The sequence below is a fragment of the Ursus arctos genome, unplaced genomic scaffold, assembly GCF_023065955.2.
Source record: "Ursus arctos isolate Adak ecotype North America unplaced genomic scaffold, UrsArc2.0 scaffold_9, whole genome shotgun sequence".
In the NCBI taxonomy this organism is placed as follows: domain Eukaryota; kingdom Metazoa; phylum Chordata; class Mammalia; order Carnivora; family Ursidae; genus Ursus; species Ursus arctos.
The window spans coordinates 37,963,673-37,989,314 of NW_026623111.1; the positions used below are offsets into that span (position 1 = coordinate 37,963,673).

Genomic DNA, 25,642 nt, shown 5'->3' on the forward strand with positions numbered 1-25,642 from the left:
GCTGTGACCGCCCTTGTCAGCTGCTGTACTACTCACTGCAGTTATTCGGACTGAGGTTCGGGTCACAGAGGGCGCCACCGCCACAAGGATCAAGGCAGGAACTGTAGAGGCATCTTTGGTTGCCTTCTTGACATGGAGTCTGACCTGCAGAGCGGGGAAAGGTGCATTTGCTGTCATTGTAAATTCCTTACACTAGGATTGAAAGTATCAAGGATGCCTGGTGGAGCTGAGGAATGACATAACTTTAATTCCCTTCCAATTTCTCCAAACATATTGAACACATGTTAAATACGTAACTTTCTGGATTAATTTTCCTGGAAACCAAATACAACACATTTATTTCCAAAGGACTCTGTAGGAACGAAGAAAGAAGAGGCAAGCTATCCTACAAAACGGGCTCTTGTTGCTTTTCATGGGGGAAAAAAGTGTTTTGTGTTTACCTGGGTGAATAAACTTGACTGCAGAATAAAATGTAAGTTATTGGAGAGAAAGGCCAACATAATGATCTTGGAATCTTGAATACCAAATGATATTATTTTAGGGACTCATTTGCACCCAACTCTAGTCTTCCCCGTAAGGAAAATGTTTTCCCTAAGAATAAATAGGGCATCAACAGCAGTACGGTGGGGGTACTTTGTCATGGTACAAGTCTTATGCAGCTGCGATCCATATTTTCCGTATGTCCTTGGAAAGTATCACAAGCCTAGCTGTGATGACCTGAGAATTGGGTTTCTTGTTTCCAAATGAATGAGAGCAGTAGCGTCAGCCTAATGGCTTTTCCTTAAGGTATGCAGAGAGGAAACTGCTTTTCCCATTGATTTCCTGGTCATTTGTAGGTTAAATAGAAAAGGTAATAAATTACAGCCCGTTCTCTTTCTAGCTCTTGCCCATAATAGTCAATTACTTTCAGACATGTCATCAGGAATCTAGAAAATCTTGCAAGACATTTTAAAGAATAAATAACAGTATGTGTATACATATAATCATTCTTATTTATAACTCTAAGACAATGTTTTTATACTGGACTCTTTCCATTAATGTGCAATACTATATATCATAGCTTTGAAGAAAAGAGATGCCACTCCTTTTTTTTTTTTTTAAATATCATCAGAGTCAAATTGTCATTGAAAGGTAAGCCAGGCTCATTTCCATGAGTTTCGTCTCTTAAGTAATTTAAATAAGACAACATGCATTCATTATTTCAGCAGATATTGAGTGTCTGCTGTGTGACAAGCTTATGTGACAAGCTAGACAATGAAGCATTAAAAGATAAAAGAAGTGAAATAGCTTATACTCTAAGTAGGGGTGTGGCCATGAACAGAGAAGCTAACGATGCTGTGTGATCACAGTGCCGTTGAAAGTGTATGTAAGGTGACAGAGCAGATTAGGACAGTAAGGGGAAAGCTTCTTGAAGGAGTTTTTAAGGCAGGTGGGTTAAGTTGGCATAAGAAGGTAGAATGGGTGTCCCAAGCAGACAGCAGGATTTGCAAAGGCTGGGTGGGACAAGTACAGGTTGGCCTCACTAGAGCCTCAGGGAGGCTGGACAGGAAGGCTGGGAGCAGAGCCCGAGGGCTGTATGTCTGGGCGCCTCCTACTTCCCTCCCCAACCTCTCTAGCAGAGCCACCCTGGGATCCCTGGTGACAATATTCTGAAGTCGTACCCTCCTCCCCTTCACTCCTGGATTTAATCACGGTGGCCTTCTCCCAGTACCCTCTGTATGCCTTGCTCCTTTCCTCCCTGCGACCTTGACCAAGCAGTTCCCTGTGTCTGAAATGCTTTTTCCGGGCCTACTTTCCTTCATTAAGTCAACTCCACTCATTCAGATCTTCGCTCCAACATCTCTTCCTCCGGGAACATTCCCTGAGGCCCTGTACCAGGCCATGCATCCCATATATGGCACATGGCTCCCTGAATTTTCCCTCATGGGCTATTTCACTCCACGGTTAGACACTGACTTGCACAATTATTTGTATCATGCTAATCTTCCCCAGGAGCCTGCAAGCTTTATCGGCCACAAAATCCCCAGGGGTTAACGACATATGAGCGCCATGACAGACATTTACTAAGTTGAATTCATTAGATTAAGCAATATAAAGATGATACAATTTGACTTTTGATCCATTTTATCATATGACTTTCTTGCATCTCACATATGTAAGGAAATACTTTATAAATCTTGCCATTGCATAGTGAAGAATCCAAGATTATTTCAAACAGAGATGAATTATGTAGAAAGAAAGAACAATCTGATCCAAAGGGAGGTGCCTGGCTGATATGCACCTAATAACGCAGGGCTAGAAAAGAATCTGCTTCTGAATTTTAAAATTGGCAAAATGAAGCACTCTTTATCTGATGTTGTAGGTATTAAAACTGTGATTAAAGTGTCTCCCTGTAGGTCTGGAATGCTTTTTCACTAAAGCAATTCTAACGATCAATATTCATTAAGACAAAATTAATTTAGCTACAGGTGACAGATCTCATTAGATGACGTGTGATATGCCGGGCCCAAGACACGTTTTAACACAACAGCCATGTAATAAGAGCTCACATTTCTGGAGCGCTCTCCATGTGCCAACTCCATGAGGTAGTTATTACCCTGAGTTTACAGGCACAGAACCCAAGATACAACAGAGTTCAGTTACCAACCTAAAGTGAACCAGATAGGAAGGAGCAGAGCTGGGGCTTGAACCCCGGGTAGCTGAGCTCCAACGGCCACCTTCTTAATGACTAGGCCATGCTGGTGAGTGGCAAGGTCGCATAAAAACAAATGTAGTGATTTTTAAGTCAAGGGGTATTCCTACAAGCCCTGTGCTTCTACACAAAGTGGGGCTTCAAACAATCAGTGTGGAACTTTCTTGTTCTAGACAGGTTAAAAACCAACTTATTTGATTTACTTTTTCTTTTTGAGTTTCACAGATGACATCAGCGACCCTTTCCAGGTGTAGCTGAGTATAATTGCTCCATCATGTGAAGTGTGAAACTGCTTCTCTGTAAACTCTACTCCTGAAACCAATATTACACTATATGTTAACTAACTAGCATTTTATTTAAATTCTATATTTAAGATCTGAAATAAAAAATAAAATGATACTGCAGGGAAGAAAGAAAAGAAAGAAGAGAAGAGAAAAGGGAAGGGAAGGGAAGAGAAGAGGGAAGCGAAGAGAAGAGAAGAGAAGAGAAGAGAAGAGAAGAGAGAAGGGAAGGGAAGAGAAAAGAAGAGAAAGAAGAGAAGAGAAGAGAAGAGAAGAGAAGAGAAGAGAAGAGAAGAGAAGAGAGAAGGGAAGGGAAGGGAAGAGAAAAGAAGAGAAAGAAGAGAAGAGGAGAGGAGAGGAGAGGAGAGGAGAGGAGAGGAGAAGAGAAGAGAAGAGAAGAGAAGAGAAGAGAAGAGAAGAGAAGAGAAGAGAAGAGAGAGAAGAGAAGAGAGAGAGGAAGGAAGGAAGGAAAGAAGGAGGGAGGGAGGGAAGAAAGAAGAAAAAGAAAAGTGCTTCTCTGAACACGGTTATTTTAGGAGGCTTTCACATTTAATTTCAGAAGCCAATTCTCCTAATTGGAACCTAATCTAACGTAATGGAATACTATGTACTCAACTTTTCCTTTTGTCATCGTGTTGACTTTCCCCATAACGGTTAAGCGAATCTTCCACGCTGTGTAAGTTTTCCACCTCCACTGTCTACCCTTAGGAAGGATTGTTCAGCGTCCGACACTCGAGAATCCTATTCACCACAAGAAAGTGCTGTGAGGAGCGCTGCGTCAGGCATCTGGAGTGATGTATGGGGGAGTCCCATGTGAGCAGTAGGTCTCCCTTCCCCAGGAAAGGCCCAGCAGGCAGGAAGGCACAGGGCAGGGGCACACACTTACTCTGGCTGCAATTCTCCTCGTCGGTGCCGTCCCTGCAGTCCTCGTCCCCGTCACACTGGAAGGTGCTGGGAATACACTGTCCGCTCCGGCACTCGGCCAGACCCTGGCTGTGACAGGCTGCGGAGGCGAGAACAACAGTCACTGTACCGCCTTGTCCTTCTTGCCGTCTGCGGGGAGTGTAGGTGATGCCCGAGGAGCTGGCATCACCAAGAAAGGAAGTGTTCTGAGTATCTGCGTGGTCGGCATAAGTGAAGGACTGTGCCGTCAATGTGTTTCATTCCAAGTGTTTTTGGAATAGAAAGTTTTCTTTCTAGACTCTCCCTTGCCTTATTAAATAGCTCTTACTAAAAATTAACTTTTTCTTGATAAGGGCAGGGTAAGAAATCGTGGTAATGACGTTCCTGATCCATAGCTTTACTACGAATATAAAAGCTACAGTTCATTCCAGGCTTGTTACACAGTAATAACAATAGCTGAGAGTGTTATGTATCTAATCTCAAATCTTCATAATGGACTTGCAAAATAGGTATTATCCACCTTGTTTAGAATAAGGAAATTAAAGTCTAGAGAGTTTAGCGTCTGTGTTGAAGTCACAAGGCCATTAAAAGCTGATGCCAGAATGTGAAGGCCAGCTTCTCGGACTCTCAGCCCAAACATTGCATTGTATTCCAACCTGACCTAAGGGGCCAAAGAAATGACGTATGTGGAAGAACGTGCATAGTAGCCCGCACACAATAAGCACCTTATTTCAAAACCTGCTTATGGCATCTGACATTTGATGGTCAGATGGTCTGTGGCCATTCACCTTCCATTCCTGAAGGCTGTCTAAATTTTATCCCTACTGACCTTTAGAGCATCAGAAACCCATGTATCCTGTGGCCTCAGCCTTCACCATTACTAATATTAAAGCTCCTTATGCTTGAACCAAGGCTCAACACCAGCATTGTTATACTTGAGCGCCATGTCCTTGCTTTCCCAAGATCCACTGGGATACAGCCCACTCTGTTCCACTAGGTCCATCAACAAGGACTCAAGTGATATTTCCAGTTCCAACTCAATTCAGGGAAGGGAAAGTTGGGCATTGCATTTGCTAATTAATTTAGTTGATTTTCCTTATGTCAAAATAAAAATCATGCAACCCACATTTCTGTTTTTGCCTCAAATTATAGGCAAGTTAAATATTCGATCTCATATGTATCAACTTTGTCGACTCTTATTAGACAGCAAAATATGGAATAAAAACTTGAATTAGTTTAAACATGCATAATATGCATCAGATTAACTCCTTCAGGTCAATATTGCTCTCTTTTAACACCTAGCTTCAAGATTCAAGGCTGTTTACTCACCCAGAAATATAACAGCCTGTAATGTTGTAATGATTATTGTGTGCTCTGTATAACTCTATGAGCTATGAAGGCTTTCTTCTCTCTGGCAATTCTCTCCATGTTCTCCCACAAATGTGCCTGAGAACATGTGTGGAGGTCCTACAAAGGCAGCCTAACTGCTCATTATATAGTTTGCAGAAAAAAGTTCCCCAATGTTTGGGAAGAACATCCCCTTTGACAAAGTAACAGATGCAGAAAGGAGATGTGTGGCCAGTGATAGAGGAAACAGAAACCTGCTTAGCCAGAGCAGCCAAATTAAGCTTGGAGTTGTGGGGAGAGACATGTGGAAGCCACATACATGACATTCGTCATCATACCTCTTAGTTATTATCTTTATAGATTAGAACCAAAGTATAATGATCTTCTGTTTGGATGCTGGATACCGTATTTGTCTAACCAGGCAGAAATGAAAAAAATAAGCAAATGGAAATTGTCAGGGCACTCACAGCAATTGACCTCATCAGACTTATCCACACAGTCATGGTCACCGTCACACACCCACTCTATCGCAATGCAGCGCCCATCTCCACAGCGATGCTCCTTTGTGGGATTGCAATCTGGAGAAAACAGAAACTCGTGGGGATGTAGAGAAGCAGCAGGACAAACACTTAGAACCAGTGACTCAGAGCTCCAGCTCAAGAGAGTCTGTTCCCATGTTCCAATACCCTCAATACTTCTTCTGTAATGGAACAGTTAAAATGCCACCGCTGACACAAGCATGTGACCCACTGGCCACCATCTCTATGGGGTGAGACCTGTCAGTTTTTCAGATGAGTAACGAGTGGCCAGCTTTCTCAGGACCCATAATTTGTTCCTGGGTTTTGTTTTGTTTAGTTGTTGTTTTCTTTCCCTATGAAAAACGTTTGATTTTTACATTAGCTAAAATAAACAGAACTGTGATGTAGGTTTCACAATGTTGATAGCTGATTTGATGTATTTGTGACAAATCTACCATGTTTCTAAGAATTGTAACCTACCTCTCTAAGGTAAATATGGAAGGCAGATATCTCCGGTCATCATTCCTGACCCTAAGCTTGGGCTTTCTATCAAACTGTATTAACATATATACTCATACTGGAAAAAACTGCTGGGTAAGAAATGCAGGATTTATGTATGTTAATATATATATATGTTAATATATATATTATGTTATATATATTATATATGTTATATATATATATATATATATATATATATTTCATGATTCTTTTTAGCCTGGATTTAACCAATTCCCCAAACTATACATTCCTGGAGAAAAAAGGATGAATTAAGTCATGTTCCTTGTCACAGAGAACAGAATCTATAGGATTCTTTACCATGAGATGTGTAATAACCTTACTATAAATAACCCTTTAAAAGATATGTATGACTAGCCGAACTGTGGAAAGTTCCGAGATGTCCATCGACAGATGAATGGATAAAGAAGTTGTGGTAAATGTACACAATGGAATATTACTCAGCCATCAGAAAGGATGAATACTTACCATTTACACTGATGTGGATGGAACTGGAGGGTATTATGCTGAGCGTAATAAGTCAATCAGAGAAAGACCGTTATCACATGGTTTCACTCATATGTGGAATAAAAGAAACAGTGCAGAGGATCATAGGGGAAGGCAGGGGAAACTGAATGGGAAGTCATCAAAGAGGGAGAAAAACCATGAGAGACTCCTAACTGTAGGAAACAAACTGAGTGTTGCTGGAGGAGAGGTGGGTGGGGGGATGGGGTAATTGGGTGATGGACATTAAGGAGGGCACGTGATGTGATGAGCACTGGGTGTTATATGCAACTGACAATTATTGAACCCTACATCTGCAACTAATGATGTACTATATGTTGGTTAATTGAATCTAAATTTTAAAAAATAAATAAATAAATAAATAAATAAATAAATAAATAAAAGATCTGTGTGGATTCATGGATGACAGATTCAATACTGGAGAACGATTGCAAGTATCCGTGAATAGTGCCACTGTCACTGACAGACTCACGGAGTGACCATGGATCTGAGAGGGCGTATTGGAGCAATAAAGTAGGGTATATAGAAGATGGAGTGCCGAGAAAAGAAGAAAGACACAACAGATGGTATGTCTGTGCAAAAACCAGAAGAACCAGTACATGCTCGCCCTGCTAACAAGGGGCAGAGACTGGTCTAAGGGAAAGCAGTAATTACTACCATGACAGAAGGCAAGGTCACCCTAGGAGTGCACTTCATGATATCCTACTGTCTTCAGAGGAAACACGTTGAGTGGTAAGACCATTCTTTTTCACATGGTAACTATACCCTGGCCCTCTCCACTGACCTGTCCAACTACCAAGTTACACTCGAGCCCTCCACCCCATCCCTCACATTCCCCCTCCCCTTTTCTCCAGTGATCTCACTGGTAAAAGGAGGGTTTGGATTAGACCATCTATAAGGCCTCTTTCAACTATAAATTCTGTGATGTATACAACTAAAATTGCCTCTCACTCTTTGTCCCACAATTAGTCAGTCCCAGAAGGCAATCCATCCATATCTATCTAGTGACTTGTGGGATGATTTGCAAATATATATATTTTCAATATTTTTATGGATACAGTGAGGGGCAGTTGGACAGCTGCTTCTAGAAACTACCTCGTTTCCCAGTATGGGGCTATTTCTGACACTTGCCACTCCAAGGCATTCCTCTGATCTTTCCCCAACATCCACTTCAATATTCTCTAATTGCTAAATATTATTACACATCATTTTCCCAGGGTACGTCCTCATCTTAGCTCGCCTTGTTGTTCATATTACAAAGTCCTCATGTCACTCAATAATACGCTACCTAAAAATTCTAAAGGTAACCACAAAGTCAAAAAGGTAAATAAGCAAAGGGAGTTTCCTGCTTTTAATTCATGAGATGCCACTCACAACTGAACACAGCTCCTTAAATAGTAGGTTCATTCTTTTATTTATTAAGATATAATGGACATAGAACACTGTGTGCGTTTATGCTAAGTGGGATAAGTCAAAGAGAAAGACAAATACTGTGTGATAGCATTTATATGTGGAATCTTGAAAAGCTGAATTTGTGAAAACAGAGAGTAGAATGGTAGTTACCCGGGTCTGGGGTGGGGAATTAGGAAAATGTTGTTTATGGGTATGAACTTGTAACTAGTAGGTAGGTTCATTTTTTAAAAGATAAGATCAGATTTTGTACATAAAATAAATGTGGTGTCCTAACCCTAAGTGTCAGCTCTACTGAAGTTGTCCCTGCCGTGCTTGGCAATCAATTAAAGGAGGGGTCTTTGGTTGCATAGACTAAGGGGATCAGACCTACGACATTATATCCGTCTGCAAAGTTTTGCTCAAGCTCAAAATCTAGACATGAGCCACTGGCTCTAACCAAAGAAGAAATAGAACACTCTCAAGGAGAAAAAACTATTAACATATTAACAAGTGTTACCCATCTTTCCACACTACTTCTTACGCAGTTCCTTATTATGATTTCATATAAGAAATATTACCTTTACACGTAAGACCTGACTGAGAACGGTAACTGAAAAAAACCTCCTCTTTCTAAAAATTAAGAAACCGACCATTTTGAAATTTCGTCTGCTAATCACATTAACAAACAATGAGCTTCGGGTTCTGGATTACACGTTCCTGTAACTTTTAGTAAAAAGCTTTAGAGAAACAACGCTACTTACCACAGTCCTGCTCATCACTCAGGTCCCCGCAGTCATCGTATCCATCACACACAAGGCTATAATTAAGGCACTTGCCCGTGAGACAGTGGAACATATTCTCACTGCAATCTGCATATAAGAGAAGTCACCAATGTGTCATCAGAGCAGAACAGGGTGTTCTAGCAGTACTTCATTTAACAAAGGCATATCATGGGAGGCAAATCATAGTGGTAACCAGGTCCACATCTACTGTTCTACCAATGAGGAGACTGTGGTACAGAGAAATCCAAGGTCTTGCTCAAGGTCACATAACAAGCGACTGCAGGGCCAGGACTAGGACCTTCTGGCTTCCAAGCCAATACTTCTATCACTGTCTGAAAGTCTTTATCTGAGATCCACTTTATGTTACCCAAAAGCTCCTTTATAGTCAAATATGAGCACAGATACTCTCAACTCACCATAGTTCCTAATGAAGTTCATGTTCATACAGAATGAATGACTTTTAACAGAAAGTGAGTAGTTATTTCCTTAAAAAATTTCCTTTAAATGAAAGTCTGGTTTTGTCATTGATAAGCGTGAACATAATTGAGAGAAAAAATTATTGAGATGATAAGGTTGTTGTTTTCACATAAATATCACTTAAGTCAATTGAGTGTTTCATAACAGGACCCTCAAATAAGCAATTGTGGACTAGATTATAGTGGCAAGATAAGACTAGTGATACGCAATCTCAAGGAACTTCAGGTTTAATATTGAAGTAAGAAACATGTGATGAAATCTTAGTAGGATAGATCTTGTACTTGGGTAAACTAGATACTTGGGTATCCTGGTTCTGTCAGCTGTAAGCTGTGGGAACTTGAGTGTATTAGTTAAAATCTGACTCTGTGAACTGATTTATGAACTTAGGATAAGGTCAATTACTTAATAGGGTTTTGGGGAAGAGATTAATAAACACAATTCAATGGAAAAATAATATCCTTCAACAAATGGTGTTGGGACAATTGCAAAGTCTGGTTTTTACCTCAAACCATACATAAAAATTATCTCAGAGTGGATCATGGACTTCAATGTAAGAGCTAAAATTATGAAGCCTCAAGAAAAAAAATAGGGAAAAAAATCTTGTTGACCTTGGAAGAATTCTTGGATGCAACAAACTCTTAGATACAACCACAAAAGCAAAAGCCATTAAAAAAAAATAATAAAGGGACTTTATTAAAGAAATATATTTGATGGGATGCCTGGGTGGCTCAGTAGGTTGAGCATCTGCCTTTGGCTCAGCTCATGATCCCAGGATCTTGGGATCGAGTCCTACATCAGGCTCCTTGCTCAATGGGGAACCTGCTTCTCCTTTTGCCTGCATCTCCCCCTGCTAGTGCGCTCTCTCTCTGACAAATAAATAAATAAAATCTTTAAAAAAAAAGAAACATATTTGTGCCTCAAAATACTATTAAGAAAATGAAAAGACAGGCCCCATACTGAAATAAATAGTTGTAAATCATGTATCTGATAAAGGACTTACATCCAGAATAGATACAGAACTCCTATACTCAATAATAAGACAACTCAATTACAAACACACAAAAGAACTGAATAGAAAGTCTTCACAGAAGACATACAGATAGCTAACAAGCACGTAAAAAGGTGCTCAATATAATTAGACATTAAGGAAATGCAAATTAAAACCACGATGAGGTACTATTACACATCCCCTAAGATGGCTATAATAATAATTTTTTAAAAACAGAAAATACCAAGCATTGGCAAGGATTTTGAGAAGCTGAAGCTCTCATATATAGTTGGTGGGGAAGTAAAATAATAATGCCACATTAGAAAGCAGTACAGCGGCTTTTCATAAAGTTAACTATAACCGAATCACACAATTTATGAATCCCATCCTTAGAAATCTACCCGAGAAATGAAACATACATCCAGACAAAAACTTGTATATAAATGTTCATAGTAGCATGACTTATAATAGCCAAACATTAGAAACACTCCAAATGCTCACCAGCTGGTGAATGAATAATCAAAATAGAAAATACTCAAATGATGAAATACTATCCAGCAATTTAAAGTACCACACTATTGATATGTGTGACAGCACAGATGAACCTCAAAACCATTATGCTAAACAAAGGAACCAGATATGAGCCATTTATGAAATTATGAAATTCCTGGAAAAAGAACACTTACAGAAACAGAAATCAGTTCTGTGGCTGGAGGGGTGGGAGTGGGGACTGACTACAAATAGGTGGGAGGGAAATCTGAGGGGAGATGAAGAAGTTCTAGAAGTGGATTGTAGTGGTGGTAATACAACTCTATAAATTTACTAAAAATCAATGGGATAACATATGGCATGGAAGTTGTACCTCAATAAAGCTATAAAATGTTAAATTAATATGTGTAAAGAAGCTGGCATTTAATAGAAACGAGATTGCTTAAATGTATTATCTTTTCTCTTATTTAAAGTAAACTCAGTTTAATGATCAATAGTCCAGTCTCCTGAATTCTCGCTGATTGCTCCTCCTCAAGCGTAAGTCTGCATCTCACATGACTGGTGATAGGTACCTCTTCACTCTAACATCCCGAAGTCTACAGTAATCCCTTATCAAAATTCTTGGGCATTGATCAGTTCAACTGTTAGCCACATACATTAAAATATCTACTCACATGAATTATAAACTTCTATTTCCTGAAGGCGTCTCCTAGGAAGCTACTTGAATACTTTTAGAATTACATCACTTAAAAAGTGTAGTGAGCCTTAAGTACCATCTGTTCAGTGCCTACACTAAAAGGGTGTGTATGTGAACAACACACACACGTGCTTCACATATGCTCACACTTGTACACACGCAGAACTTTGTAAGTACTTTTAACTTTTTATTTCCTCCAGGCTGAATAATTTTAATAACAAGGATGACCATCGTAAGGGAAAATAAAGAACTAAATAGAGTCCCAGTTTTCACCTGAACAGTACTATTTCCTCCCGTTCAGCAGAGGGCGCTAACTCTCCACCCTGCGTCCCGCTGCCGCGCGGGCAACTACCGCACTGGTACTACCTGAGTCAAGAAAGTGTTACAACTTTGGTTCTCCAGCCCACTGAGCAGAGTTGAGGAATTTGTGTGTCAAAATATATACATCTCCTTGGGAAGTTTTAAAAGGCCTTTTTGATTTTTGTTTTGTTTTTTCATCTAGAATACTCTGGTGGGAAGTTTTGAATCAGTATGCTAGAATCAGCAACAACCAAGGGTCTCAACTTGACCTTTAGTGCAAAAGTATTTGCATTCCCCAGAAGAGGAGGTGGGGTGGAGGGGGTGACATATTTTAAACCATATGAGTTAATTTTTTTTTTTTTAGGCAGTGCACTTATATTTTTTTTGACGGTTAAAACTGGGGAATCAAATACTCCTTTTAGAATCTGATTAACCTTGGAACACACCAAAAATTTCCAAAGATTCATGCAACCCCTCTGTGAGGCCCAAAACCTTGGTAATTCATATTAAAACACCCTGTTGTAGATATTTTTTAAATGAATGCTGTCATTTATTAAATTATTTCATAAAAATAAGCATTTATTTCATAAAGGGAGATGACTCAAGCATTTTTTTAAATTCCTTATTATTCACACAGGTGCAGATTCAACTTTCCATTATTATGACTTACTTGGTTAGAAGCCATTTGCAGAGTTTAGATACAAAACTAGCTGCAGTGGGAAAACAGCTTGTTACTTCCCTGCAGTCTGTGTGATTAGTAAACACACAAAACCTTAACCGGAGGCACTTTGAGGCAGAAATGAATAGCAAATAGCAAAGACCACAGTGCCTCCTTTTATTGGAATAAATGTTTATTTGAACTATAAAGAGATGTTGTCAGCATACTTTAGGGCCAACAAATCAAAATTTTCAAAAGCTTTTTGCTACGACTTTCTTGCTCCATACAAGCATAATTTTACATAACCTACAGTAGATGTTTTTCTAGACACAGATTTTTTTTCTTAATGAGTACCTGATACAAAATGTCACTTCTGAAGTTCTTGCATGTTGATATTCATTTCAGGTTGGCATCTTACACTAGTAACATTTCTTCCCCTCAAGATTATCCTTAAATTAAAGGAGACAGCTAAAGAACAGAAGACCTTTTATCAAGAGCTTCATTCATTTAGCTCAGTCTTTCTGAGTCTATAAACATAGTTGTGTTGCCTCAACTCAAGATTCTAGTATGAATGCTCAATTTCCACCCAGAGGCGCCCTCATTTTGAGATGACCAGAGAGGTTACATGGTTTGCCCGCAGTTGCCCAGCTCGCTACAGTTACCTGGGCTTCTTGACTATTGACTTCTAGCCCTGAAGGAAGACTTCTCCGCAGCAGTACTTCTGAGCATTTGGAGTAATTCTTTGTCGTGAGGACTGTGGTGTGCACTGTAGGACGCTGAAGAGCATCTCTGGCCTCTACCCACTGAACGCCAGTACTACCTCCTCCAATCTCCACACTTGGGACAATCAAATGTGTCTCCATACATTGCAAAATGTCCCCTGGGGGGCAACACGGCCCTCACTTCTGAACCACCGAATTAGATTTTCCAAACATCCCCCGTGTCCAAGGCCTAGGTTCAATCCCATCTTCCATCAGCTTTCTCCACATGGATATAACTCCTCGAGAGCCAGCCCTTGTCTGTACTCAAAGGACCTATCTTTTTGTTGACACCAATCTTCTTTTTCTTTGTGACCTCTCGTCTATTATATTTGCTCTAAAGCACCGTATTCAATCATCTCCATGTTTACATGTTAGATTAGACTCAGAGATTCCCGAGGAAAGAAACCATGTCTTAACAGTCTTTGTGCTTCTTGGGTTTCTAGAACGTGCTTCACACGTAGCAGGAATTCAAGAATATTCAATAGTTTTATTGATAACGTGTAATAGTTGTTACTAAACAGAAGTGAATTTTCCAGACATCTGAAGCTTCCTCTTTCAGTGTAGAATTTAATATTTTCCTTTTTATTATTTTGATGGCAATATTTCTGGTATTTACTTGTATCCCTGCCTTAGTAAAAAGAATATAGTAAAAGCAGTCATTTTTAGTGATTCAGAAACATCACCTGGAATACCAGGTTTTTATTTTGTGCCGTTTGGGTCACCTCCTTTCTAAAATAGCTTCATGTGGTGCTGGTTTTAAAACCAGCAGATATTTGGGGTGCCCAGGTGGCTCAGTGGGTTATTCGTCTGACTCTTGGTTTCGGCTCAGGTCATGATCTCAGGGTCATGAGATCAAGCCCCACGTCCAGCTCCACACTCAATGGGGAGTCTGTTTCTCTCTCTCTCTCTCTCTCTCTCTCCCCCTGACCCTTCCACCCCCAGATAAATAAATAAAAATCTATAAAAGAAGTAAATACATAAATAAATAATAAAGCTGTTGTGGCTATTTTATGTTTCTGTTTCCTCTGCAGCGCATCCCCTGACCTTTATCAGCCGTCTCCATGACTTCCAGTGGTCATCCTTTACAGCCTGGAGGTGAGAGGTGCTGGGCAGGGGTGGATGGAGGGGAGGTAGGGGGTGGAAGGGAGGGAAGATGTGGTGAATGAGATCACAGTAACCACAACAGTAACCATAAATCCTAGCACTCTTTCAGCATTATCGCATGTCAGACAATGGTCTATGTGCTGCAGAGGCAACAGTTCATTACTCTGTACAAGAGCCCTAGGGACAGCTACTGTTACTGTCTCCATTTTACTGATGAGGACACGGAGGCCCAGAGAGATGGAATGACTTGCCCAGGTTCACAGGAGCAGGAAATGGTAAAGAAGAGATAGGAACCCAGGCAGCCTGACTCAAGAGCTTACAGGAGTAATCACTATGCTTTGTGGTAATTAGTATAATTAATTGTACTTAGAATAAGTAGTTAACACAGCATAATTAGTAGGTAGTATAATTAGTATAATATGTCATATAATTATACTAAAATATAAGTCAACCAATTTTACCCCAATTCGAGTAAATGGTTTCCAAAAGTATTTGACAGTGATTTTATGTGGCCTAGAATATGTGGACTTCGTGGCAGCTGTTTTCTTTGTGACAACCATTTTCCTTGAAGCCGTTTTCTTTGTGACAGCCATTATTCATTGGCTAAGCACTAGCTATGTACCAGACACCATTCTAGAGCTGGTTATAGAATCAGAAGATTACAGAATGTGAGTAACAAAAGACACACCGGACACCCTCTAGTCCAGTGGCTTCAAATCTGGCTGCATGTTAGAATTACCCGGGCAGTTCTGCAAAGGTACTGCTGGGCTCCGGCTCCAGACCAACTGAATGAGGATCCCTGCAGGTGCGGCTTCCTGCAAATGCTATTGTGCATATGGCCTCGATGACAATGAAAACCAGGAATAGAGAGGTAGCCTGCCTCAAGTCACAGAGTTAGAAATTTCTAAAAGAAAACTTTTCTTAATTTTTGAAAATCTTTTCACTATGCCACTACCATTGTTCCAGGTGGTTGAAATGCATTCATTCTATAAACACTTAGGAAGAGACTGAGAAAGGACATAATTAGTTAGGGAAGAGGGTCAGTAAGGAGTCCCAGATACTTGGCTTGCCTGTGTTATAGACAATTGTCTCCCAAAGTTTAACAGAGTATCCAAACTAAATATTTTTCTCTCATATAAATGATCAGAAGATAATTGTTCACCAAGTCCAAACTTACATGGACAAGAATGAGATCTTGCCATTTGTAGACAACATGGGTGGACCTTGAGGGCTCAGTGAAATAAATCAGACAGAGAAGGACAAATACCATATGATTCATTTATATGTGGAATCATTCTGTCATCTTTTGATTCTATAACCAGCTCTAAAACAGTGTCTAGTACAAACAAACAGAAACAGAATCATAAATACAAAGAAAAAACTGGTGATTGCCAGAGGGGAAGGGGTAAGGGATGGGTGAAATAGGAGAAGGGGATTAAGAGGTACAACTTCAGTGATAAAGTAAGTCATGGACATGGAAAGTACAGCATAGGCAATATAGTCAACAATACTGTATGGGGACAGATGGTGACTACACTTGTGCTGAGCACTGAGTAACGTACAGAACTGGCGAATCAGTGTGTTGCACACCTAAAACTAATACAACATTGTGTGTCAATTACACTTCGATAGAAACAAGCAAACAAATAATAGAGGACCAGGTTCAACCCTTGCACTCTGAACCACTGGCAAATTCCTTCATGACTCAACTTCAGCTCTGCATCTGTACAAAAGGGGTAATACCTCCTTTGCTAAAAATACATCAAGTCATGTAAATAGGTGCTTCTAGCATAGTTGATTAGGGGATTCACAAATAATAATTCCCTCCCTTCCTTTCTCTGAAGGCAGCCCTCCTCCTCCGATACCTGCCAGCATCCTGGGAGCCGGCACATCCTTCTGCTCCTGGTTAGGAATGCCCAGCAGAGCTTCCTTCTCCCCTCAGGAGTATGTAAGCTGCATTCACGCTCTGATTTGCATCCATGCCCTATTTCAGACTTCGACTATTCCTTCACCACAGGGTGGTGACAGTGGGAGGGTGTCACCCTCAGTAAATGACTGAAATGCCACAGGCACTGAATGTTAAAACTCTGAGTCGAATGCCCTTGTAAGTTCGGAAACAATTACATGCGCAGCTTTCAAGGTGTAACTAAGCATTTTCACAGACAAATTTTCTGAAGGGATGTATTATATTTCCTCCACTCACCAAACCACTTGGGTGTTAGTTAAGTATGCTCATGAGGAAAGCCCATATCTTCCTTAATAAACTCTTCGGCTCCTAGGACATGCTGTATACCTTACAGAATAGTAATACCTTGTTTGTTCAGTCACTGACTAAGAAAATCTACTCCTTCCAATTCAATTCAACCGATGCGGCAGCAATCTCTTACTGTTTAAAGTGCAATGCTAGATGCGCAGGTGCAACCAAGGAACATAATGAGGAGCCAGGGTGGGCCCACCACTGGGGTAGAGGCACACGCAGAATTTTAATAATCTCCCATGCGCCATATTGGGAGATAAGGAAAACAGTCCACCACCTTTCCCATAAATTGGATATAATTCTATTGAACCATTTTATTATTTATTTATTTATTTTATGGATGTAAATGTTTTATTATTAAGCTTACTAAGGGGATTCAGCATCTCTATATATTGACTGTATTCTTTAAAAATATTTTTTTATTAATTATGTTAGTCATCATACAGTACATCCCTGGCTTTTGATGTAAAGTTCAATGATTCATTAGTTGCGTATAACACCCAGTGCACCATGCAATACGTGCCCTCCCCACCACCCATCACCAGCCTATCCCATTCCCCCACCCCCCTCCCCTCTGAAGCCCTCAGTTTTCTATTGAACCATTTTAAATTCCCTACTGTGGGTGCTCTAGAAAATATTTCCTCCTAAGTCCACAGCAATACTCCCTAATATAAGTATACATCCTATGAAAATGTTTTTCATGTAAAATCATATGCTACAGGTTTTTCTGAAGAGAGAATTCCAAATTATAAAAACAAATGTCTTAGTGAAAACATTACCAAAATACGGTGGCATACCTGAAATTCCACAGGATGCTACATATTACACAAAAGGAAAAAAAGAATGTGTGAACAATAAATAAATAAATAAAGGTGGGGGTGTATATGAACAAATAGTTTTGAGGAAAATGAATGTCTTTTTTTTTAAACTGTAACATTTTGTGAATATGTATTACAACTCTCTAAAAAGTAGATTTGATAGTATGTTTCGAATTTATTTTTTTTCAAGCAATTTTCAGGGCTCAGGTACTATGGAATACCAGTTTGGGGAACATTGACCTGAAATATTACCATAATAAAATGCCTTTCGAAACTTACGATAAATAAGCATCCTAACCCTTCACATGGAAGAAGACATGTTCCACCAGGCAAACAGACCTCAAGAACCTTTCAATTAAGGTCAACAGTTATGAGCTCTTATACACCCTTGGCAACTCCTACACAGAGTAAAACACAGCTTTTCCCATGGTAACTTTGGCTGATTATAAAACCATTAAAAAGCAATTAGAACACAATTGCATGTGGCTCTGCTTTGGAGGCAAATCCTGCAATGTATTATTGAGGCTAATTTTTCCTTCTTATCTGTTGCATAAGTGCAAAACAACTTGAAAGCTAAAAAATATATATAGTATATGCTATATACAATATGTGTATACGTGTGTGTGTGTGTGTGTGTGTGTGTGTGTGTGTTATGGACAGAATGTTTATGTCCTCCCAAAATGTGTATGTTGAAGTCTTAACTCCCAAATAACTGTATTTGGAGACAAAACTGTAAGGGTTAAATGAGGCCATAAAGGTGGGGCCCTAATCTAATAGTACCCTTATAAGAAGAGGAGGAGATCCTCTCCTTCGCCCTCTCTCCCTCCCTCTCTGCCTCCAAAGAGGTCAAGTGAGCCCAGAGGAAAACAGAAACTGCCTACAAGCCAAGAAAAGAACTCTCACCAGAGACTGAACCTTGTTGACCTTGACCTTAGACTCTCCGTCCTCAGAACCCTAGGAGAATAAATTTCCCCTGTTTAAACCATATTTTGTACGGTATTTTGTACGGCAGTCTAAGCAGATTAGGACAGCATTAGACAAACCACCAAACAATTCAATCAAAACAACTAATCAAATCCATAGTAAATAAATTGACGCCACGTTTATGGCTGAGTCTGTCAATGCATGGATGTAAAGTAGTTAGCACCACGGGCTATCACCGGGTTTAGAGAAAGCAGAAACAAGCAAGAGGCTTTGCATCTGCTGTGTCAGGAATGTCAAGGATCAGGAGGGTGAAACACTGACCTGTTGAAAAGGACCTTTTTAAGAAAGCTGACCTTTATTTTGTTTCCCAGAGTCCACAGTGTCTCATGGTTCATTCCCCCTTCTGTTTACCCCCCATTCATTCTTCCCTTCCTTCTCCTACCGATCTTCCTATTTCCTCTGTTCCATAAATGAGTGAAGCCGTATGATAAGGGGTAGTAAGGAGGGCGCGTATTGCATGGTGTACTGGGTGTTATACACAAATAATGAATCATGGAACATTGCATCAAAAACGGGATGTACTGTATGGTGACTAATATAAAAAATAAAAATTATTTTTTAAAAAGCTGACCTTTAGACTCATTAAACTTCCAAAACAAAAACAAAAGCCTCACCCAAACAAAATAAAAAGCCTGCCTCCAATTTTAAGCCACTTGATGCAAAACACGTTTCCATTGCGACCTCCGGCTCTTGAGTTCCAAACGGAATCGCGCCTTTGAAAGGTGCGCAAACACACTGGCTGAGCCACGTTTGCTCACGTCAGAAAGGCAAACTAACAGTAGTCTCCGCCAACGCCGGCGGTTGTCAGGGTCTGACGGCGGAATGGTTTCGGTTTCCAGGCCCCTGCCCCGGACGCCCCCCCCTCCGCCCCCGCGCCCCGCCCCCACCGACCCCGCGCCCCGCGCCTACTGCAATGCGCCTCGTCGCTCCAGTCGTCGCAGTCGTTGTGCCCGTTGCACTGCAGCTTCCCGGGCACGCAGAGCCCGCTGGCGCACAGAAAGCTGTCGCCCCCTCCGCAGAGCGCTGGAAAAGAAGGGCAGGGAGACCATGTCAGAATAAGCCCTTTTCCTTTAAAAATCAGGAGAAACAAAGAACAGCAAGAAAACCCTCCCTGCTCTTCAAGATTTGTTTCCAAATCCCCTCACCGAGTTTTCTTGGGGCCCTCTAGGACGTTAGCTGTGAAATTACCTGGGAAGGACACAAACAAGTGTTTGCCTGAGAAAAGCAAAAGAAAACTCCCCAGGGGGCTTGCAGCCTGAGAGGTTTCCATGCTCAGAGAAGAGGGGAGCTTTAGCAATTGCGCAACTTATGTGGGGGGGAAATACCGAATGTGAGTCTTTTTCTTAATAACTGCAGGTTATCTAAAAATGAAGTGCAATTAGTTAAACAAACATAAAAAAAAAAAGCCACCACAATCCTCTCTCCTTCTAAAACGCTACTCAATGTTGCACAGAAAAAGTTACAGTAAAAAGAGTCGATTGTGTGCTTGAACCAAGCCTAGAGACCCTCTGCCCCGTAGTGAAATGTATTTACTTGCCTTAACAAAAAAATGCCAGTTAAAAATTTCTGAGTCTATTTTGGAAGAAGGAATGTGAAGTAACATTAGCTGATAATTTTTTCGGTTTTTTTCGTTAACACAGTTACATTTTGATATTTTTTGCTTTTAGTGTTATGGTGCTATTTATTTATTTTGGGGGGAGGTCTTCATTTCCTTTTTTAAATACTTTTTTATTATGTTAGTCACCATACAGTACATCCTTAGTTTTTGATGTAGTGTTCCACGAGGTGCTCTTTTTTTAAATCAAAATTTGACAAATATTCAATTGTTTCAAAATTACAGCTGACCATATAGGTAAGATAAAACTCTAGAAAGATTTTTTTAAGGAAAATCATTAACAAAAGGAAAAATCAGGGGTGCCTGCGTGACTCAGTAGATGAAGTGCTCCACCTGACCTCAGCTCAGGTCTTGATCTCAGGGTGATGAGTTCAAGCCCCACCTTGAGCTCCAGACTGGGTGTGGAGCCTACTTTAAAAAAAGGTAGGGGGGATCAGTTCCTTTTCAAAATAAAATGGGTGTTAAAATATAGTTAAATATTTGGTAATGTGCATCAAATGCCTTTAAAGTGCACCTTTTAACCTTTAACCAAGCATCTTATTTCTTGGACTGCATACAAAGGAAATCATTATTAATAAGTTCAAGTTTTTATTTTTAAGGATATTCATACCATCAGGATTTATAATAAGGAAATGATAAAATAACAACCATGCAACAGTAGGGGGTTGGTTAAATAAATTTTGCTACTTTCATAATAAATACTGTTATAGCCATTGAAAAGTATCCTGCAGAAAATACTTGATGTCTGGGGACAAAGTTCAAGATAATTTGAGTGGAAAAACACCACCATTTGACACAAAAGAGGAAACTACAATTTGGCCTAGAAAGAAGTGTATCAAAGGTTACCATGATTACCCCTTGTATTAGGATTAAAAGTAATTTTTATTTTCTTCATTTTATTTTACTCTGTATTTTACAAATGTTCTTATAATGACGGTGTCTTTTTAATTGAAATATAATTGACACATAACATTATATTAGTTTCAGGTTATTATACAGGATAATAATTCAGTATTTGTATGTACAGCCAAATGATCACCTCAGTAAGTCTGGTTACCATCCACCATCATTACAAATTTTTTTTTCCTTGTGATGAGAACTCCTAAGACTTACTCTCTTGGCAGCTTGCAGATATGCATTGCAATATTATTGACTACAGTTACCATTCTGTACATTACATCCCCATGACTTACTTTATAACTGTAAGTTTGTACCTCTTGACCCCCATTCACCCCCATTTCATTCACACCCAACCACCCTCCCCTCTAGAAACCATCATTCTGTTCTCTGTATCCATGTGTTTTGTTTTGTCTCGTTTGTTCCTTTGCTTTGTTTTTTAGATTCCACATGTAAGTGAGATCATATGGTATTTGTCTTTCTCTGTCTGACTTATTTCACTCATCCTAATACCCTCCAGGTCCACTCATCTTGTTACAAATGGCAGCATCTCATTCTTTTTCTTGGCTGAATAGTATTCCTTTACACATACACACACACACACCCCCCACATTTTCTTTATCCTTTCATCTATTGATAGCCACTTAGGTTGTTTACAGACCTGGGCTTTTGTAAATACTGCTGTGATGAACATAGGGGTACATACATCTTTTCAGTTTAGTGTTTTCCTTTCCTTCAAGATAAACATCCAGAAATGGAATTACTACGTCGAATGGTAGTTCTATTTTTAATTTTTTGAGGAACTTCCATATTATTTTCCATAGTGGCTGCACCAATTTACATTCCCACCAAAAGTCCAGGAGGGTTTCCTTTTCTGCCCCCCCCTTCCTTTCTTTCTTGTGGTGTCCTTCTCTGTTTTTGGTAACAGGGTAATGCTGGCCTTGTAAAATGAATTTGGAAGTATTCTTTCCTCTTCAGTTTTTTGGAAGAGCTTGAGAAGAATAGGTATTAAATCTTTAAATGTTTGGTAGAATTCACCAGCAGAGCCGTCTAATCCTAAACGTCTGTTCGTTGTCGGGAGGTTTTGATTACGGATTCATCTTTCTTGTAATTGGTCTGTTCAGATTTTTGATTTCATTATTCAGTCTTGGAAGATTGTCTGTTCAGGAATTTATCCCTTTCTTCTAGGTTGTCCAATTTGCTGGCATATACTTGTTCATAATTTCTTGAGACCCTTTATATATTTCTGTAGTATCAGTTGTAACTTCGCCTCTTTCGTTTCTGATTTTACTTATTTGAGCCCTCTCTCTTTTTCTCTTGGTGAGGATAAAGATTTTTCAATGTTGTTTACTTTTCAAAGATCAAACTCTTAGTTTCACTGATCTTTTCCATTATTTTTAATCTCTACTTTGTTTATTTCTGCTTTGATCTTTGTTATTTCTTTCCTTCTACTATCTTTGAGCTTTATTTCTTTTTCTTTTTCTAGTTCTTTAGATGTAAGTTTAGGTTGTTATTTGGGATTTTTCTTTTTCTTTTTTTTTTTTTTTAAAGATTTTATTTATTTATTTGACAGAGAAAGACAGCCAGCGAGGGAGGGAACACAAGCAGGGGGAGTGGGAGAGGAAGAAGCAGGCTCCTAGCAGAGGAGCCTGATGTGGGGCTCGATCCCAGAATGCCGGGATCACGCCCTGAGCTGAAGGCAGACGCTTTACGACTGCGCCACCCAGGGGCCCCTATTTGGGATTTTTCTTGTTGCTTGAGGTAGGCCTCCATTGCTATGAACATCCTTGATTTAATCACATATATATGACTTTTCCAGTTTTCTTTTTTGATTTCTAGTTTCACACTGTCGTGGTCAGAAAAGATACTTGATATGATTTCAATCTTCTTAAATTTATTAAGACTTGTTTTGTGGCCTAACATAAAATCTATCCTGGAGAGTGTTCCATGTGCGTTTGAGAAAAGTATATATTTTGCTGCTTCTGGATGGAATGTTCTATAAATATCTATTAAGTCCATCTGGTCTAATGTATCATTTAAGGCCAATGTTTCTTTATTGATTTTTTTGTCTAGATAAACTACCCACTGATGTCAATGGGATATTAAAGGCCCCTCCTACCAACATTGCACAAGGGTTTCCTTTATTCCACATCCTCACCAACATTTGTTAATTCTTGTCTTTTTGATAATAGCCTTTTTTTTGAGAGAGAGAGAGAGAGTGAGTGGGGAGGGAAAGAGGGAGAAGGAGCGAGAGAATCCCAAGCAGGCCCCATGCCCAGAGCAGAGCCTGATGCAGGGCTCAATCAAACAACCCTGAGATCATGACCTTAGTTGAAATCAAGAGTCGGACACTTAACTGCGCCACCCAGACGCCCCTTGATAACAGCCATTCTAACAGGTGTGAGGTGGTATCTCCTTGTGCTTTTGATTTGCATCTCCCTGATGATGAGAGATGTTGAGCATCTTTGCATGTGTCTGTTGGCCACCTGTATGTCTTTGGGAAAATGTCTATTCAGATTTTCTATCCATTTTTAATAAATTAATCCATTATTTTAATTCCAGTATAATTAACATATAGTTAATTAATTAACTATATTACTTTCAGGTACACTCTAGTGATTCAACAATTCTATACAGTACTCAGTGCTCATCACAATAAGTGTCCTCTTAATCTCCTTCATCTACTTCACCCATCCTCCCACCCGCTTCCCTTTTGGCAACCACCAATTTATTCCCCATATTTAAGAGTGGGTTTTTGTTTGTCTCTTTTTTTCTTTGTTCATTTGTTTTGTTTCTTTGTTTCCACATATGAACGAAATCATATGGTATTTCTCTCTCTCTGTCTGACTTATTTCACTTAGCATTATACTCTCTAGATCCATCCATTTTGTTGCAAATAGTAAGCCTTCATTCTTTTTTATGACTGAGTAATATTCAATTGTATATATATAACCACATCTTTTGTATCCATTCATCTATGGACGGACATGTCGGTTGCCTCCATATCTTGGCTATTGTAAATAATGCTGCAGTAAACATAGGGGTGCGTGTATCTAGTCTGCCAAGAACTGTCTCTCTACTAGTTACAGTTCTGTGGTACCCAGGAATGCCTCCTTCTCAACACCAGAGCCCGGTGATTAAGGGGCATCCCCTATGCAGACTGTGTGCACCTGCTGGCTTCGGCAAGGGAGTGGGGAAGTGCAGGGTGAGGCATGAGGTAGAGCTTGGGGCTGGGCATGTCACTGGCTTTCATGATGTTTTACTTTTTTAATCAGAAAAAAAAAAAGCTAATTTTTTCATGAGTTCTCAGTTCAGAGTAACAGCAAATAAATACAACTCTTGAAAACTTCTATGTCTCTTGTCCCCGCCCCCCCACAAAAGATAGTGTGATCACTTGTGTGGCCAGTTGCCTGCTCACTGTCACCACTCCCTGAACGATATATTCCTTGACGAAATGAACTTTGTCGGCTAACTAAAGGGAACCAAGAAATACAGAATATTTTAACTCAGATTTAGAAATACGGAAAAGTACTGACTGAATGTTCCAGGCAGTGAAGCCCAGGTCTGTCACATTTCCCTTGTTCCTGGGCCCTTGGAGAGTGGCTGGCACGCAGGAGATTCTTAGTTAATATATGATGGGGAAAAGTCACTTCAATCCCAATAAAACACCATATATTGCCAAAAAAACAAAGAAAAAATGTAATTAATGAATTATTTTCCAATGCTATTAAAGAAATCAGAATTTTGATTTGCTGAACATTAAGTACTCATTGATTTAATTGAGTTTCTTATGATGGTACTTCATGTGTAATCAGCATAAGCTCAACAACAAATGTCTGGTTTTCCATTACATGCCACCATTTCAGTATCAATACAAATGACACCTATGGACTTCAACTGCCAAAATATGAAACACGTTTATATGTCAAATAGCCTTAGACGATTCAGCACAGGACTGCATTGCTATTACCTACAAATACAGACTTCTAAAAGGGACGCAGGAAACCAGATATAAAATAAGAATCCAAAACACTAAGATTTTACTGGCCAGTCTATACAATATCCTCTCTCTAGGGTTGAGAGAAAATTTGCAAGGCGTGTTTATCCTATTGTTGAGATTGTTTCTGTGTTATATTAAAGAGTGCAGAAATTCCATCTGTCTGCATTTCAGCAGCTGCAATGCTTCAGAAGAATAATTGCATTCCCCACCTTATGGCTCTGATGATTCCTTGAGAAATGTAGCTGAAAGTTCAACATTACATACTCCTAACATTTAGGTTTCATCTTTAAGACCCCATATATTTTATTCCAGTAAAGTCATTTCTTGTGTATGGATATATCAAATCTGGATCAAATTTAAAACATAGCATTGTTTGCATTGTTCTGATTATTGATATCCCCCTGTCTTGGCTGATTCCACAAAACTGACTTCTTTTTTGTGGTTCCTCAGTGGGAGGTGTGGCTGCCCTTGGTTTTAGGACATTGTAAATTGTTTCTTTATTCTTATTCTTTCTTTAGAAGTTCATAGTTTCATTAATTGACATTATTTTTAGAAACTTAGGATAATCTTTGTATACTTTCTGTTTGATGTCTCCTTAACTTGTATTCAGAATTTCCACTTTCTTTGTGTGAAACTGTTTGACTAGCCAAGTACTTCAA

General features: G+C 39.6%; 1 protein-coding gene across 5 annotated transcripts in view; it reads right to left on the reverse strand.

Annotated features, from left to right (window-relative positions):
- Nucleotides 1-25,642, reverse strand: part of CORIN (corin, serine peptidase) — a 228,265-nt gene that overhangs the window by 64,588 nt on the left and 138,035 nt on the right. For all 5 annotated transcript variants that reach the window (XM_057309874.1, XM_057309875.1, XM_057309873.1 and 2 more), the window contains 5 exons: nt 19,381-19,494; nt 8,918-9,025; nt 5,691-5,801; nt 3,860-3,976; nt 37-144 (listed from right to left, as the gene is read on the reverse strand). In XM_057309874.1, coding sequence (XP_057165857.1) covers nt 37-144; nt 3,860-3,976; nt 5,691-5,801; nt 8,918-9,025; nt 19,381-19,494 — 558 coding nt within the window. The remainder of the gene's footprint in view (nt 1-36; nt 145-3,859; nt 3,977-5,690; nt 5,802-8,917; nt 9,026-19,380; nt 19,495-25,642) is intronic.